Source organism: Maylandia zebra, linkage group LG23, assembly GCF_041146795.1.
Source record: "Maylandia zebra isolate NMK-2024a linkage group LG23, Mzebra_GT3a, whole genome shotgun sequence".
Lineage (NCBI taxonomy): Eukaryota > Metazoa > Chordata > Actinopteri > Cichliformes > Cichlidae > Maylandia > Maylandia zebra.
In genome coordinates this window covers 40,230,743-40,248,215 of record NC_135188.1, presented here as the reverse complement: position 1 = coordinate 40,248,215, position 17,473 = coordinate 40,230,743, and the positions used below count along the sequence as shown (strand labels likewise).

At 41.4% G+C, this 17,473-nt stretch overlaps 2 protein-coding genes across 3 annotated transcripts in view; both read left to right on the top strand.

Annotated features, from left to right (window-relative positions):
* Nucleotides 1-125: 125 nt before the first annotated feature.
* mrpl39 (mitochondrial ribosomal protein L39) lies at nucleotides 126-7,900 on the top strand. The gene is made up of 10 exons (XM_004552637.6): nucleotides 126-307; nucleotides 982-1,188; nucleotides 1,294-1,433; nucleotides 1,623-1,722; nucleotides 1,960-2,027; nucleotides 3,390-3,502; nucleotides 3,622-3,687; nucleotides 4,144-4,297; nucleotides 4,702-4,749; nucleotides 7,756-7,900. Exons 1-10 carry the CDS (start codon nucleotides 271-273, stop codon nucleotides 7,828-7,830), a joined length of 1,008 nt encoding a protein of 335 aa, XP_004552694.2. The 5' UTR covers nucleotides 126-270; the 3' UTR covers nucleotides 7,831-7,900.
* A 7,997-nt stretch (nucleotides 7,901-15,897) lies between these two features.
* jam2a (junctional adhesion molecule 2a) overlaps nucleotides 15,898-17,473 on the top strand; it is a 23,824-nt gene continuing 22,248 nt past the window's right edge. For both annotated transcript variants that reach the window (XM_023155033.3, XM_004552634.6), the window contains exon 1: nucleotides 15,898-16,313. In XM_023155033.3, the coding sequence (XP_023010801.3) occupies nucleotides 16,265-16,313 (49 nt within the window). In that variant the 5' untranslated portion in view covers nucleotides 15,898-16,264. The remainder of the gene's footprint in view (nucleotides 16,314-17,473) is intronic.

Below are 17,473 nucleotides of genomic sequence, written 5' to 3'. Positions count from 1 at the left end.
ATATTTTCTTGACTGGCTTAATACAAAATTACACTAGCTTCTTTGAAACTACTGCCAGCAGCGACACCTGCTGTCGTAAGCTAAAACCGCGTGTCGTTTTACACGTGGAACTTTAGCTTCCGAAAACATCAGTTCCTCTACGGACCTAAATATGCGCTGCACACGAGTCAGGCATGGCGTCCTTCAACCATAGACGTTTGTAAAAGACATTTATCTGTTTGCGGTAAAAAAAAATAAAAAAATTGCGTGGCTGTAGGAACAGTCGTGAAAATGGCGAGCAGGACCGTATGTCGAGTTTTCCAGCGACGTGAGTACCAGTTGTTATCCGTGTAGCACTAGCATATGTAGCTGGTCAGGCTTGTGACAGCTGTAAGCTGCAGTAATGCTCCTTTAAAGCTGGATTTAATTGTCATAGAAATAAGTAATACAATAAAATATGATATTTTTTACGGTTTTATATTGTAAAGAGAAAGTACTGGAAACAGGAGGGTCACCGCAAGAAATGTTAGAGCAGCTTTGGGATGTGTTGGAACAGGTTAAGTACATAGTAGTTTTTCCGGTGAAAGGAGGTCCAGCTCAGTGACAGCAGGTGTACCTAATAAAGCGCCTTGTATGTGCGCGGGTGTATAACGGTACAAATTTCTAAAACTCTGTTTTGGAGTCACGGTTGGGTACAGCAGACGAATAATAATGATGATGATGAAAAAAGTCTACTTCTTAGCTTTTGTTTCCTTAAATAATTGTACAATAAATATTTGTATAAAGGTCTAAAGCAGGAGTCGGCAATCTTCGACATCGAAAGAGCCTCTGAAATAAAATATAAATTACAGCATATAGATAACATAGATAATTCACTTCAATTAACCATTAACGGCAGACCTGCTACCTGTACGTCGTGTGTTCAACTTCCTCACATTACAGGATCGTTTACACTCTGGTTTCCTTTAAGTTCTTCTTTCCATCCATCCTGCCCATCCACAGGCTTTGCATCCGCTGTGGCAGCTCAGCGTCCATCTCTGGCTGAGGTACGCAGTCAGCGTAACGCCGTCTTCTCCAGAGAGCAGGCCAGGCAGAGAGCTCTGTACCCCCGCATCGAGAAGATCGAGGTGTCCATGCAGGGCCCCGGGCTGGACGGTGCGCTGCTCGTCATGAACAAAGGAATGTCCACCCCGCTGAGCTGCGCCAGACGTGAGTGAAAAGAACAAACCGATTATAAATTCTCCACCGTAAGCTTCAGTTGCACGTGTTAATAACGTGTTGTTACACTCCAAACAAACGCTCTGTCACTCTCAGATCTGACGGAGCATCATGTGACAAACTCAGCTCTGGCTCTTGTGGACGGAGAACCATGGCCTCTCCACCAGCCCCTCACCCACTCCTGCTCACTCACTCTGCTCACGTTTAAAGACAACGACCCCACACTGGTCAACGAGGTACTTTAACAGACAAACGTTCTCTCATAAATTCAGCTTGCTGCTGAAGGATCACACCTTTTATTTGAGAAAAGAAAATATTGTTGACAACAGAACATCAGAGCTGCAAGTCCAGTAAAGACGTGGAAGCCAGTTTGTAGAATAAGTGAATACTTGAGTGTTAGTCCTGTCCTCTTGTCTTGTGCTCAGGCGTACTGGCGTTCCTGCGCTGCCCTGCTGGGTCAGGTGCTGGAGACCGCCTTCAAGGATGATTATACTGTGGAGCTGCTCAGCACACGGGAAGTGCCAGGTAGAAAACCACTGTTTACCCTGACCCCGAGTATGTGTCTTCAGAAGTTTGACCTCGAGTGTTTTGATGTTTGACCTGGTCTTTGTTGACTGATGTTAAATAATTAAAAAAACAAGGTAGTGTTTAGTTAATGACGTATGTGACAAAATTGATATTTGATATTTAAGCATTTTTTTAAGTGAAAATGTTGCTTTGACATTTCTGCTTCTGCTGTGCTGACTTTGTATTTCCCTGCAGTCCTCTCTGGGGCCTTCTGCTGTGACGTGGTGCTCGACCCCCAGCTCGACTCATGGACTCCCTCTGAGGTGCGTGTATGGTCCAACGCTCTATTACGCCACTGCACTCGCTGCCGACATCATTTCTGTTTACCTAGATGGTGAATATTCATCTGTTTTACTGCAGTGGCAGCTACTCATGGCCTCTTGAATACAACTCAGGGCTCGCAAAATTTCAAAATCCCTGGCAGGCTCTCTTCAGTTTTTGGTAGCCCAAAATAAATTTAAGTAGCCCGAAAAAAAAAAAGAGAACAATTTTCTGATTGATGTTTTGTTTCCTTTACAATATTATAGTTTAATGCATAATATTGTAAAGGAAACAACTTCAGATCCTGAATCTCAAATTTCCACTGAAGTCCCAGGTAAGAGGTAAGTGGAACCAAGATCTACAACATTTGCTTTTTGAAGTTTGCAAAGACGGCTAAATTTTGCTAATGGTAGTTCACTCTGTGCAACATAGTTTGCTGTTCTAAACAGCTTTTTCAGGACTTCTTGTTGTGCTTTGTTTATTTTTAGTATGTTTTTGCAATTGGTGTTTGTTCCGGGAAAGATATTGCAGACTGGGCAATAATGCATTTCTTGCATTTCTCATGGGTTCTGATGGGTCTTTCTTAAAATTACTGGTCCCAGTAACAAAGGCGCTTGTCGACGCAGATATCGAGGGAAACTCACGACACACCCGGCAGAACATTATGTTATTTAGCTCGTCATATTCCAGCCACAGAAATTCTTTTGTCCATGAAACCAAAAAAAGCTGCGCTTTCTTTTTGCCTCATAGTCTGATTTGTTTTGTGGTAAGCTTTTCTTTGGCTGCCCCTTCTTCATCCTGACCTGTCTTATTTGGCTCTGCAGAACTAAAATACCTGCATAAATCCATGTTTTTATACACACACACACATCACGGTCAGTGATTCTCTGTGCAGTCAGCCTGTATCACATGTTCAAGTTTGCGAGAGATTTCACTTGTCATGTTTGAATAGTGAGCTAATGAGTGATAAGACGATGTCAGAGGAATTGGTGCGCAATTAATCTGTGACTCACCAATACTGCCGCTCTCTATACGCACAGTGAAAGTGAAAGCAAAAAACAAGCGCAAATTCAAACATGTGACATTGAGACATTGACAGTGGCTTACCCAGCTACATTTGCGAAAGAATGCAAAAGCATTGACATATATTTTTCCTTTCTATGATAGCCCGACGGGCAGGGCTGAGTTAGATTTTGGTAGCCCGACTGGAAAAAGCCCTGTGACTCTAGAAAAACCTACAACTGTTCAGGCAGGTTGTAGTTTTTACTGTAAGAAGTAGTGACATCCGGCTAATGTTAAGTTTCTCTTTAATGAGATTTTCCATTCAAAAATCAGCTGATGTTTTACTGTCTGTTTCTTTTCAGGAGTCATTACGCTCTTTGACCAGAGGAGCCCAGCAGCTCATCCACCAAGACCTGGCCTGGGAGCCTCTGGAAGTGGCGCCCTCTGTGGCACTGGAGGCTTTCTCACACAGCAGGTAGACTGGCATCTGAGTACTGCTCAGCTGTGTAGACAGCTGACACTTCCACGTACCTCCTTTCACGACTCATTTAGGTTTAAATGCTTTATTTGTTGTATTTTCTCCTACTCTGGCAGGTGTAAGCAGGAAGAAGTGGAACAGAAAGCATCTCAAAATCCCAAAGGCACAGTGATGCTTTACAGGTGACACTGCATTTAAAGTACAAAAAGAGAGACCTGGCCAAGAGAGCAGCACACAACGCAACCAATGCATGCTCAAATAAACGAACAGATACAACTGACGCACAGTTCAAGAAAGAAAACACAACATCCAGATATCGGCATATCTCATATGCAGTAACATATCAAGAGCGGGACCACCTTTAAGAGCAGTCACTTAAACTAAGAGAACTATTTGGCACTGAAGTTGGTATTAAACTCGAGACAGGTATCCTAACTTTAGTTAGAGTTTATGAATTTGCGTCTCCTTTGACTTTGCAGGCTGTGCTTCTGCATTTAGCAAATATGTGTAACAGTATTTGGACACTGAGCAAACACCAGTAGACTGAAACTTTCCTTATTGCACTGCATGACGGGCAGAGTAGAATCTTTCATTATTCCTGCACTTACCTGAACTCAACCATGTACCCGTTTTGGTAGATGTGGCGACCATGTACTCCTGAGTGGGGGCCCCCTGGTGGCCAGAACAGGCCTGTGCTCCCAGTATGAGGTGACGGCCCTCCACAGCCTGGGACAGGGATCCTGGGGCCTCCATCGTCGAGCACAGGGCCTCTCCCTGCCTCTGCAGCTTCAGGTGAGAAAGTGTGTTTAGTATAAGCTGTATATATAGGAACCAGTTATCCATTTTTTTAATTGCATAATTTCTTCCAGTATCTTCGCACATACTAAGGACACTGGCAGGTTGAGAGACATATGATTGTAAACTTCATACATGTTTTAGTGCTTTGATTGTTAGGACTGTAAAAGTGATGTAAAGCAGTCCAGCCCACATTAAATAAAGGCTTTATTGTCCATGTTTTTCTGTTTTAATATCCTTAAAAGCGTTGCAGCAGTGGAACAAAAGCTAATCAAATGGCACTTGATTGTCCATCTGTTACAACAGTTTTTCATGCACAATTGCCAAGAATTGTGTGATGTATAAAAAGCACTTTATTGTGTCTACATGTGCCTCCAAGTCACGTTTTCCTCTCTCTGCAGGCTCACCACACAGTCTGGAGGAAACTGAGGCAACGGGCAGAGAAACTGGTAAGAACAGCAAATGTGCTTCAATCTAATAAAAATATGTTTGAGAAAAGAACAGCAAATGTCTCTGTTTTTTAGCTCTGAAGAACTGAAACCAGCCCAGAGAGAACTCTTAATGTCTGGACGGTGTTGAGTATTTGTCCAGTAGCCAGAGGTTAGGATTTAGCACTCTGTTTTTATTACCGTGCATTATTATGTTGGCAAAAACCGAGACAGGAAGTATCGCGGGCTGTAATCTCAAGGAAAAGGCAGGTCTCATCCTCCTCATGAAGGACAAAGGCTGCTTTCTGAAGTCGACATCAAAAACACAAACGCCGAGTGAAGATCCGAGGGAAAAATATTTTTAAATCTCTGCATGTTCAAGGCTCTACTTCTAGACGCCTGGATTGATGCGAAAGGTGAATCCGCTCCGTCTGCATAACCGAGCTTGACTCGAGCGCTGAAAGATAGACGCATCAATTCTGCAAATTCAAACTAGGTTATGAGTTAATTTTGGATGGAGCCATCTAGGCGAAATAGATTTCGCTGCAGCCTTTCTGGCATCCTCGGTGCATCACTGATTGCGTAAAAAAAAAAAAAAAAAAGATGTACTCATTAATAGACGCACTTAATTTGGCAACTGATGATATACTGTGCTCCATGGCCTACATTTTATACACAGAGATGGGATACTCGGGGAATTGAAAATGGCACTTTTAAGAACAAAAGTCTGAAGACCTGAGTTGGATTGATATTAAAATTGTGAAATAGTTGGATCATATATTTATGGAGTTTTTAAGAGCGCAGGATCAGCATGCTGACCTCCTCCAGGAGAGGCTGCACATCAGTTTTATAGTCTTGGAGGTCACTGTTATATATTATCAGCCAACCTTCTAATGCATGCCGTGTTTGTCGTGCACACGAGGTGTACGAAGGGCAGCCGCTCTGTCCCGTTTGTCCCGTGTTATCAGAACGTCGCTACCGCTAATCAGTGGAAGAGCTATAAAGTGAAAGAGGCCTAGAAGATCTCTGAAGGACAGCTATGTTGCACCATAAGAAAGCATATGCAGGCAGACATGCCAAATGCACCTCTTCTCCTTCTCTTCTGCAGCCTGCAGAGGCAAACAGACGTCATTTTAAGACCACATGAGTGTTTTTCATTCCTTTTAAGCAGCCCGAGGCTGGCTGTTCTTGTCATGCTCAGCTCTTTGAAATAAAGCTGTCTTTCCTTAATGTGGAGGAAAAAACTGCTGAGAAAAAACCTTCACTATTAAACAGTTAAACAATGGCTGGATTCACTTCAATGCTTCAAATCCAGGTTCGTGTGTTTTTATTTCAGCCTGTGCCTTTAAGTGTGATTATTAATGATCAATTATTATGAATCTGGCAGGTTAAAGGAATAGATAGCAGTAACTCTGTTAGCATCGTCACCATTCTGGTGCCTGACATCATATTGTGAAGTGTAGATCGGTCTTTACGGTGAAAGTCACCATGTTCGTGACTCGTGTTCACTGTTCAGCTGTTTTAAGTCAAAGCAGCATTTCATCAGATGATGTCAGACTACCAAAACAATTTTCTAAATTACAACATTTACCGTGACGATCGATCGCAGTTTAAATTGCAGCGTTTGAGGGTTACACATGTTGTGTTTGCTCAACATGGCAGTATGTCTTTAAAAATGACCCGCAGCGTCCTTTGGCTTTAGGTGATTCTTCTGCACCGTTTTGCAAATCATAATGCTGGTATGAAGTGGGGGGCTTGGAATTGCAACAGCTCTCTCTCTCTGATAGACATGCAGCTGGTAAAAGAAATATTGAACACGTCACCAATTTTCTAAGTAAATATATTTCTAGGGTGCTGTTGAGATGAAATCCTCACCAGATGTCAGCAACAACCCGCCCAATCCACACATGCAAAGAAATCAAAGATAGATGGTGATGACAGCTTTTGGCCCGTTCTTCCACACAAACAGGCTTACATGGGTTCCTTCTTTAGCTTAAGTTCTTTCTGTAGATCATCAGCTGGATTCGGGTCCGATGATTGGCTTTATTTTCTTTCTCTGAGAGTTTCCTTGGCTGTGTTTGGGAGCATGTTCTCCCTGAAATGTCCACCCTCGTTTCATCTTCGTCATCCTGGTAGATGGAAGCAGATTTTAATTTGTCCGTTCATTCTTGCTCTAATTATATGAAGGAAGTGCCATATGCTGAAAAACAGCCCTGCACCATGATGTCCCCACCTTCAAACTTCACTGTTGGCGTGGTGCTTTTGGACCTCTATGGTTTGATTTCTTTGTGTGTGTGGATTGGATAAGTTGCTGCCAACAGCCAGTGAGAATTTCATGTTAATAGCAGCTTTAGAAATATATTTACTTAGAAAATAGATGACATGTTCAATACTAAAACCCGCCGTACATCTAGACAACAGAGAGAGAAACTTCAGTTATCTAAATGGACTTGTTAAGGTTCATTCGCTGGGATTACACGAAGGTTTTTCTTTTAAAATGCACACTTTTTGGTTATTTATGTGTTGCATCCCTGCTTCTAGCTCTTTGTCTTCTGCCTCAGAAGGCTCATGAAGCCTCTGAATCTTGCACTGATGTCAAATTGTCTGGCCTTTTTGACAGGCGTAATTTGTTACATCATTAAGTTGAAAGATTAGTGTTATTTGGTTCACCCCCAGTATGTGCCAGCCTACGGACTCTCCAGGAACAGGTTTATAAAAACAGCGAGACGTGGGCGGATGCGTTTTGTGAGCCGGCTGCAGGCAGTAGGGAGGCATGTCCCCTGTCTGCCTCCAGCTGGCCAAAACACCACCGCCCACGCTGCAAAAAGATTCTTCCAAATTTCCCCCCACGGTGGGCATCATGCCCCCACAACCCACTACCACCACTACGGAAGCTTTCTTTTTAAAAATATATGCAAAAAGATATTTTAGCTTATTTCTGATGAAAGTAGGATGGAGAGGGGATGTAACGGTCTGGGAATGTTAGTTTCTCTTCTCTCTGTTTTCACGTTTTTGTTTTCTACACAGGTGGATGTGCCGGGTCCTGAAGTAGCAGCTCCACCATCTCCTCCCAACTCACCTCAACTTCCAGCCAGCCACTAACCACCTCTGTAACCTTCCACGTAAACACTTTAACTGATTAGATCATTTGTTCAATAAATGTATAAAAACATGTGAGAAATCTCTTGCATTTATTTATTTTCTTATTTAATATTGCTGCAAATTGAAACGAACGGCAGTATTGTTGCGCAAAACGCAGTAGCCTTTGTATTCGGTGTGATTAACAGTCGTGATTGTGGGTGGGTGCGTTTGTTCTTGTATCAGCAGTTTTCCTTAAAAACAAAAGCTGTGTGCGTGCATGCGTACATGTGTAAATTGGCCAGAGGTCAGGCAACAGTGCATCTGTTGCGTCTATCACTTGGCAAACAGGTGGCTCTCAATCCTCTGAGTGCATTTGGCATGTGTGAGCAAGCCTGAGGATTTGAGTCATGAGGCAGCATCGTTTCCCTTTTTTTTTTTTTTCTCCTTCTTGATTCCTGGCAAATTGACACATTCGACAACAACACATTTTTTGAGAAGTTGCAATTTTAGCCTGAAATCTACAGTGTTCGATACTTTAAAGTAAAAACATTCCTTTATGCTTTAAAATTAAAAGAATCTGCAATGAAACATTCTGTCCGTTAAGTTCGATACACATAGCTGTAAATAAATTATCAATAAAATTACAAAATGGGGAGAAAAAAACGGAATAAACAAAATTGACATTTCTCACAGAAAGTTTGGTGTTTATAATGTATAAAACATCTGCAAATATTAGTAAGCTGTCAAAACACAGTTAACAATTATAATTAGTGTAATTTCACAGACTGTATTTTATAATTGTGCTGTTTATTTTCAAATAAACCATAAAACTGACGTTATGGAGAAGGAATAATAAAAAATCTAAAGATTTATTCTTAAGGCATGCATAAGTTTAATGAGATTGAACAATAAATGTTAATTGCCTGTGAAATTACAGACTTGGATCGTTCAATGCGAGTTAACTGTCAAATCTGAGGGATGCTTGACGGACTTTACACAGAGGGACACTTACAAGGGGTCAGTGTGGAAAAAGTTCAAACAGCACTGTGGGCGTGGCAACCTTCTAAAATTGTCATCTTACTATATAATAAACCCAAATGGTAACTGTAGCAAGTTTAAGCCTCGTTCAGTTTATTGTAGCAGTATTTTATCATAATATTAGGTATTAGGTTTATCATTTTTACACATGTAAACGCCATTAATAAAATAAATAAATATAAATATAAATATATATATATATATATATATATATATATATATATATATATATTAGGGGTGCAACGATACACAAAATTCATGGTTCGGTTCGGTTCGATACTTTGGTGTCACGGTTCGATATTTTTTCGATACAAAAAAATGTTCATGCCCTTTTAATTTGTCATTTATTAAAATTATAAATATATATTTTAACTCAAAAGTACAGTTTTTAAATTTAACCCTAACCCTTGTGCGTGTTTTTTATTTTGACAGCGAATGCGCACCTGCGGACCACTTATGTGCAGCCCTGGTTATTTAGCTCATCATTTTGCAGCCACAGAAATTCTTTTGTCCATGAAACCATAAAGCTGCACTTTCTTTTTGCCTTATAGTCTGATTTGTCATAACTTCTCTGTTTTGTGGTAAGCTTTTCTTTGGCTGTCACTTCTTCACCCTGACCTCTCTTATTTGGCTCAGCAGAACTAAAATATATATCTGTCTGTGAAGGTTCTCAGTTATCCAGGTCATTGTAGTCAAATATATATCCTGCTGCTTTTACACGCTCACTCACATAAGCTCAGCGATTCTCTGCGCGATCAGCCTCTCACATGTTTAAGCTGCGGGAGATTTCACTTGTCATGTTTGCATAGTAAGCTAACGATTAATAAGACGATGTCAGAGGAATTGGTGCACAAATTATCATCACTCACAGATCAGTGCTGTCGCTCTCTATACACAGTTCACACGATTGCAAAGTGAAAGCAAAAAAACAAGCGCAAATTCAAACGCGATTTCAATATGTCACATATTGACAGTGGCTCACCGATGCCAATGACATAATTACCCAGCTACATTTCTGAAAGAATGCAAAAGCATTGACATATATTTTTCCTACAATAGCCCGACGGGCAGGGAAGAGATAGATTTTGGTAGCCCGACTGAAAAAATCGCTAGCCCCAGGACGTCGGGCTAGCGATATTGCAAGCCCTGTATCTGATTGAGGAATCACTCATCTTTGGAAAAGAGAGTTTATTACAGAGAAATGTCTCTTTCCAAAATAAAAGCTATACTATCCGCTTCTTCTGGGCTATATTCTCAGCAGCATAAGGAGAATCATGTGCTAACAGCTGTCTAAATGACTCGGCTAAAGTTAGTAGCATGCTTGTTGTTTTTTGTCTGCTTCCACTTGTCTTTGCACTAGGATGATGTCAGCGTAAATGTGCAGTCATATTCGTTGTGTTCTCACTAGTGTTTTCAGGTTAATCTCGTTGAAATGACCTTAACACCATAACACGGCAAATCTCCGTTAACGAGCTACCGCCGATCGCCCCGTGCATGGGGCTGGACGGCCAACACGTTAACGAGCTAACTGCGCTAACACACTAGCTCCCACCCATGTAATTGAGCATTGCATGGCACATCCAACATACTGTTTTACTTTAGTCCATGACTCGCTTACCTTCAGGGTCATACGTCACATGAAAACCAAAATAGTTCCAAACGCCAGATCTGAATGAGGGTGGGGGAGGTGCCCTGCGCTCTTCCTTCTGACGATGCTGTCTGTGTTGAGCGCTCAGTGGATCTGCGCTCGACAGTGCAGCCTAGGCGGAGTAGTCGAACGCAGATTCACTGAGCGCTCAACACAGACAGCATCGTCAGAAGGAAAGTTGATAAAATAAATTACAAATGTTGTATTGTTCGATACATATGCGTACCGAACCGAAAGCACTGTATCGAACGGTTCAATATCGATACGAATATCGTCGCACCCCTAATATACATAGATATATACACACATATATATACATAGATATATACACACATATATATACATATATACACACATATATATACATATATACACACATATATATACATATATATACACATATATATGTATATATATGTGTATATATATATATATATATATGTGTGTATATATATATATATATATATATATATACACACATATATATATATTAGGGGTGCAACGATATTCGTATCGATATTGAACCGTTCGATACAGTGCTTTCGGTTCGGTACACATATGTATCGAACAATACAACATTTGTAATTTATTTTATCAACTTTCCTTCTGACGATGCTGTCTGTGTTGAGCGCTCAGTGAATCTGTGTTCGACTACTCCGCCTAGGCTCGACAGTGCAGCCTAGGCGGAGTAGTCGAATGCAGATTCACTGAGCGCTCAACACAGACAGCATCGTCAGAAGGAAGAGCGCAGGGCAAACTAGCGAGACAGAAGTTAAGCTCTCCTTGCAACATGGACCTCCCCCACCCTCATTCAGATCTGGCGTTTGGAATTATTTTGGTTTTCACGTATGACCCTGAAGGTAAGCGAGTCATGGACTAAAGTAAAACAGTATGTTGGATGTGCCATGCAATGCTCAATTACATGGGTGGGAACTAGTGTGTTAGCGCAGTTAGCTCGTTAACGTGTTGGCCGTCTAGCCCCATGCACGGGGCGATCGGCGGTAGCTCGTTAACGGAGATTTGCCGTGTTGTGGCTTTAAGGTCATTTCAACGAGATTAACCTGAAAGCACTAGCGGGAACACAACGAATATGACTGCACATTTACGCCGACATCATCCTAGTGCAAAGACAAAAACAACAAGCATGCTACTAACTTTAGCCGAGTCATTTAGACAGCTGTTAGCACATGATTCTCCTTATGCTGCTGAGAATATAGCCCAGAAGAAGCGGATAGTATAGCTTTTATTTTGGAAAGAGACATTTCTCTGTAATAAACTCTCTTTTCCAAAGATGAGTGATTCCTCAATCAGATACAGGGCTTGCAATATCGCTAGCCCAACGTCCTGGGGCTAGCGATTTTTTTCAGTCGGGGTACCAAAATCTATCTCTGCCCTGCCCGTCGGGCTATTGTAGGAAAAATATATGTCAAAGCTTTTGCATTCTTTCAGAAATGTAGCTGGGTAATTATGTCAATTGGCATCGGTGAGCCACTGTCAATATGTGACATATTGAAATCGCGTTTGAATTTGCGCTTGTTTTTTTGCGCTTGTTTTTTTGCTTTCACTTTGCAATCGTGCAAACGGTGTATAGAGAGCGACAGCACTGATCTGTGAGTGATGATAATTTGTGCACCAATTCCTCTGACATCGTCTTATTAATTGTTAGCTTACTATGCAAACATGACAAGTGAAATCTCCCGCAGCAAGCTTAAACATGTGAGAGGTTGATCGCGCAGAGAATCGCTGAGCTTATGTGAGTCCGTGTGTAAAAGCAGCAGGATATATATTTTAGTTCTGCTGAGCCAAATAAGACAGGTCAGGGTGAAGAAGTGACAGCCAAAGAAAAGCTTACCACAAAACGGAGAAGTTATGACAAATCAGACTATAAGGCAAAAAGAAAGTGCAGCTTTATGGTTTCATGGACAAAAGAATTTCTGTGGCTGCAAAATGATGAGCTAAATAACCAGGGCTGCACATAAGTGGTCCGCAGGTGCGCATTCGCTGTCAAAATAAAAAACACACACAAGGGTTAGGGTTAAATTTAAAAACTGTACTTTTGAGTTAAAATATATATTTATAATTTTAATAAATGACAAATTAAAAGGGCATGAACATTTTTTTGTATAAAAAATATCGAACCGTGACACCAAAATATCAAACTGAACCGAACCATGAATTTTGTGTATCGTTGCACCCCTAATATATATATACATATACATATATACACATATACATATATACACATATATTATACACACACACACACATATATATATATATATATATATATATATATATATATATATATATATATATATATACACACACGCACATATATTAGGGGTGCAACGATACACAAAATTCACGGTTCGGTTCAGTTTGATATTTTGGTGTCACGGTTCGATATTTTTTATACAAAAAAATGTTCATGCTATTTTAATTTGTCATTTATTAAAATTATAAATATATATTTTAACTCAAAAGTACAGTTTTTAAATTTAATGTTGCTGAAACAACAGAGTAATAAAAAACTAAATATCTGATTGAGGAATCACTCATCTTTGGAAAAGAGAGTTTATTACAGAGAAATGGTTCTTTCCAAAATAAAAGCTATACTATCCGCTTCTTCTGGGCTATATTCTCAGCAGCATATTAAACATATCAGGTCCCCATAAGGAGAATCATGTGCTAATGGCAGTCTAAATGACTCGGGTAAAGTTTGTAGCATGCGTGCTTGTTGTTTTTGTCTGCTTCCACTTGTCTTTGCACTAGGATGATGTCGGAGTAAATGTGCAGTCATATTCGTTGTGTTCCCACTAGTGCTGTCAGCGTTAATCTGAAATGACGTTAACGTCACAACACGGCAAATCTCCGTTAACGAGCTACCGCGGATCGCCCCATGCCTGGGGCTGGACGGCCAACACGTTAACGAGCTAACTGCGCTAACGCACTAGTTCCCACCCATGTAATTGAGCATTGCGTGGCACATCCGACATACTGTTTTACTTTTGTCCATGACGCGCTTACCTTCAGGGTCATACTTCACATGAAGACCAAAATAGTTCCAAAGGCCAGATCTGAATGAGGGTGGGGGAGGTTCAATTTGCCATGTTGCAACCAGCTTAGCTTCTGTCTTGCTAGCTTGTGCTGCGCTTGGTGGATCTGCGCTCGACAGTGCAGCCTAGGCGGAGTAGTCAAACGCAGATTCACTGAGCTCTCAACACAGACAGCATCTTCAGAAGGAAAGTTGATAAAATAAATTACAAATGTTGTATTGTTTATACATATGCGTACTGAACCGAAAGCACTGTATCGAACGGTTCAATATCAATACGAGTATTGTTGCACCGCTGATATATATATATATACTGTGTAAACTTAAAGCTACAGGACTATTTTCCAAAACAAGAAAAAAAATTCCATGTTTAAATAAAATGTCTTTATTTTTCGGTGATGGTAAAGTTCTGTTATTTCACTGTATTTTTCTGGCACACCACATTTTACAGTGTACACTCTTTAAAACACTGGCTACATCTTGTTTAACATCTGTTTATTGATTAGTTCTGGTAAAGTTCCCATATCTGGGATACATAAAGTATGTCTTATGTTTAATGGCTTCCAGTGACATGGAAAATTGATCCCTTCTTTGGGTGTCTTTAGATCATTTGAGATTAAAAGTGAATGCCAGGAACCATAAAACAGAAACAAACACCCATTTCTGGTCAAATTATTATGTTTGTTTCTCAGTAACATTCAACTTTTCCAAAATTGGATTGGAAACAATGTAAGATTGCGCAAAGTCTCTGGCCAGAAAAGCTGCAAACTATGCAGCTGTTGTCCCATCTCAAGCATCCTGCTGCTACCCCCACCCACCCAAAAACACCCTGACAGTGTGTGAGACACACCCAAACACACATGCCTCAGATTCAGTCCCAGTTGAGATGTTTGACTCGGTGCCCTGATGACTTGAATTCCCCTCTCCTGCAGCACTTTAGAGGTGTTTAGGAACTGGTGCTGCACAGATGATTAAAATTGAATAACTACAAAAATACTGTGAAATAATGCATCCTGACAAATTAATTTATGTCCTTCTGTTCTCCATTTGTTCAAAAGGTCTGTAATGCAATCTGCGTGCCTCGCTGAATCTCTTGTTGAGTAATTGTTGAGGAATCAATGCTCTGCTGATGAGTAATAACCCGTCTTTCTCTGGATATAATCAGCATTCAGCTTTCTATTGAGGAAAAAAACTATTGTCATGCATTTCAGGTTTAATGAGAATTACTTTGCTTAAATAAGCTTTTGATTGCACCATACTTTAAATGTCAGTGCTTTTTTTTCTCTGTTAAACACTCGTTATTATTTAAATCCATCCTATACAAAATCGTGAGCAAAAGCATAATTGGACAGGATCACTTTCAGAACCACTTACGAGACCTCATGTGAAATCCAAGTGAAATCATGAGCTCATACTCACAAAACACAGGGAGATTTTCAGAGTTGACGAATGAATAACTTGAAAGAAAATTCTTTGCCCAACAACTCGTTTTCTGTTATGGTGGAAAAGCTGAAATACATTACTGTTTTTGAACCTTGAAGGTGCCCGGCACAGTTTTAATGACGCCAACTTTCTGGTCTTTAAACCCAAATTGGTTTTAATTAATTTACAGAAAATCTTGGGGTTTGTTTTTGTACTGTGGACATACTGTAAAAAAACAAAACAAAAACAACAACAACAACAACAAAAAAACAGACATTGCTGTTCTTTTCTGTCATTTTTCTGTTTATCCATGACTTAATTGCTTTGGCGTAGTATGGTGATTATCATTAAGAAAAGCTAGCTGTAAAATCTACCGTTTAAAGTTCAAAATCTACACACAATGTTCATCAGGTGGGCCAAATTGGAGTCTTTGCTGGGCCTATTCTGTGCCCCGGGCCTTATGTTTGGCACCCCTCCTTTCATAAAAACGCAAACGATTTCAGACCTTTACAGTTCTTCTGTTAACTCCTAATTCGTAGTGTTGCATCTCAGTGTGCGTCCTCTGCTCCGACAGATCACCTGTTTCATGATTACTGAAACCAAAGAGATTTTTGAGCAACCTGGTAACATCAAAACTGTTTAAATACTCCATATTGATTTTGACTGTTTCTAACAAACTTGTCTCCAACATTGAAGGAAGAAACTGTAATATGTGTGTGTTTCTACGTGGAGTGGGCCTCAAAGTTCAGCATAACTCGCAGGTCTCCCTCGGGGTTCGGTATTAAGGCGACCACACCTTTGCTGCCACACCACCGCTATGTGGCCACTTGGCAGTGCAGTGCGCGTCTTGGACACGGCGCTGCGCTCTCGGCGCTCCGCCGCTCTGCTCATCAGAGCTCACTCCGCCCTCCCTCCCTTTCTCCCTCCACCTCAATCTCAACCAGCCGCCCAGCGAGAACAGAGAGCATCCATTCGCGTCTCTCTGACAGTGACAGAGGCTGCTCGCCATTGCTCACCGCACTTTTCAGCCGGGACGTCGATCTCGCTGACTGCTCCGTGCAGAAGTTGCGACTTCACGCTCGTCTGTTTCTCGTGCCAGGAGCTGAGCGCCGGGTCGGTCCGGTTGCTTGACACGCGCGCTCACACACCCTCCCGGGAGATCAGTTTATTCCCTGGATGCCGGATGAATTATCTGGGAGTTGCGAACAAGTGAACAACAAAGCCGAGGCTCGAGATCTGCCTCCTCGCTCCTTCCTCCGAAGACGAGACTCCAGGCAGAGTTGGGGACGATAATGATGGGGACGTCCCTGTATCTTCCTGTTGTGATTTTACTGATGCAATGTAAGTGGAAAATGGAAAGTGTTCATTCGAAGAAGTTGCTCTTGAGTGTTCCCTTTTATTTACTTTTCTAGACGAGGGCGAAACCATTACGAATCATTAAGAATCGATTATTTAAAATGTGCTTGAAAGCCTAGATGTTTATATTGTGGGGAAATTATTCTACGGATTTTCACTAAAGTCATAGTACAGCGTTGGTCTGCTTTCTATAAACATGATTTGGAAGATGAATATATGGAGGAATTTTTCATTTCATGTTTTTTTCTTTTTTGGATTCACGTAATTGTTCATTTGCAACTCCCCCGCCGCGGTTTAGTTGAACCCCCTCTGAGAGAGTGGGCCGTGGTGACGGTGCAGCCAGGCTGGGTTCCTACAAGCTGGCCCCAAAGTTGTATTGGCCTGGTGCCACTTAAGGGTGTGGGTGTTATGTTGGTGGCGGGTGGGTACCCGTTTTTGGCAGAATGAGCCACAGATCTGCGCGTGAGGTCAGCGCTTGGATTTCTACCAGAAACTTCAAGCTGGTTTTCACCGTGACACGGAGTTTGTTTGTTTGTTCAGGGGCGGTGGGCGGGAAGAAATCAGGAAATTGGAAACACAAAACACAAAAATTTTAAATTTATTTTAAGGCGCAAATAACAAGAAAACATTTAAAGAGGGCTGATCATCCTGCACGGAGACGCAGGAAGGAAGAGTGCTGTTTGGGGCTTGAGCGTGAGATGGATGTGATGAGACAGTGAGAGTGAGTCACGCACATTTTACTCACATTTCGCCACCTGTCAGGACTCCGGGTCAGAGTTCACAGAGCTGTGTGTTTTCAGTCCCGCTGTGATAGAAATCATCGTCATGTGGCTCAATTGATGGATGTCAGCAGGTGAGAAGAGCACCATTGAGATCCCCCCAGCTCCACTGCTACTTGTACATTGCATTGTTTAAAAAGCGGAAAAAAAAGAAGTAGAAGAGGAAATGTTTTGGGTGGGTCTCTGGCAAGTGATCCTGAAGCTTCTATGTCACCACACACACACACACACACACACACACACACACACACACACACACACAGAGTTTAAGTAATATCCCCAACCTCACCCTCTCGCACACATGCACACATATATCCACACATCAACTCCCTCATATCAACCTCTCCCTCTCACACACACACTCTC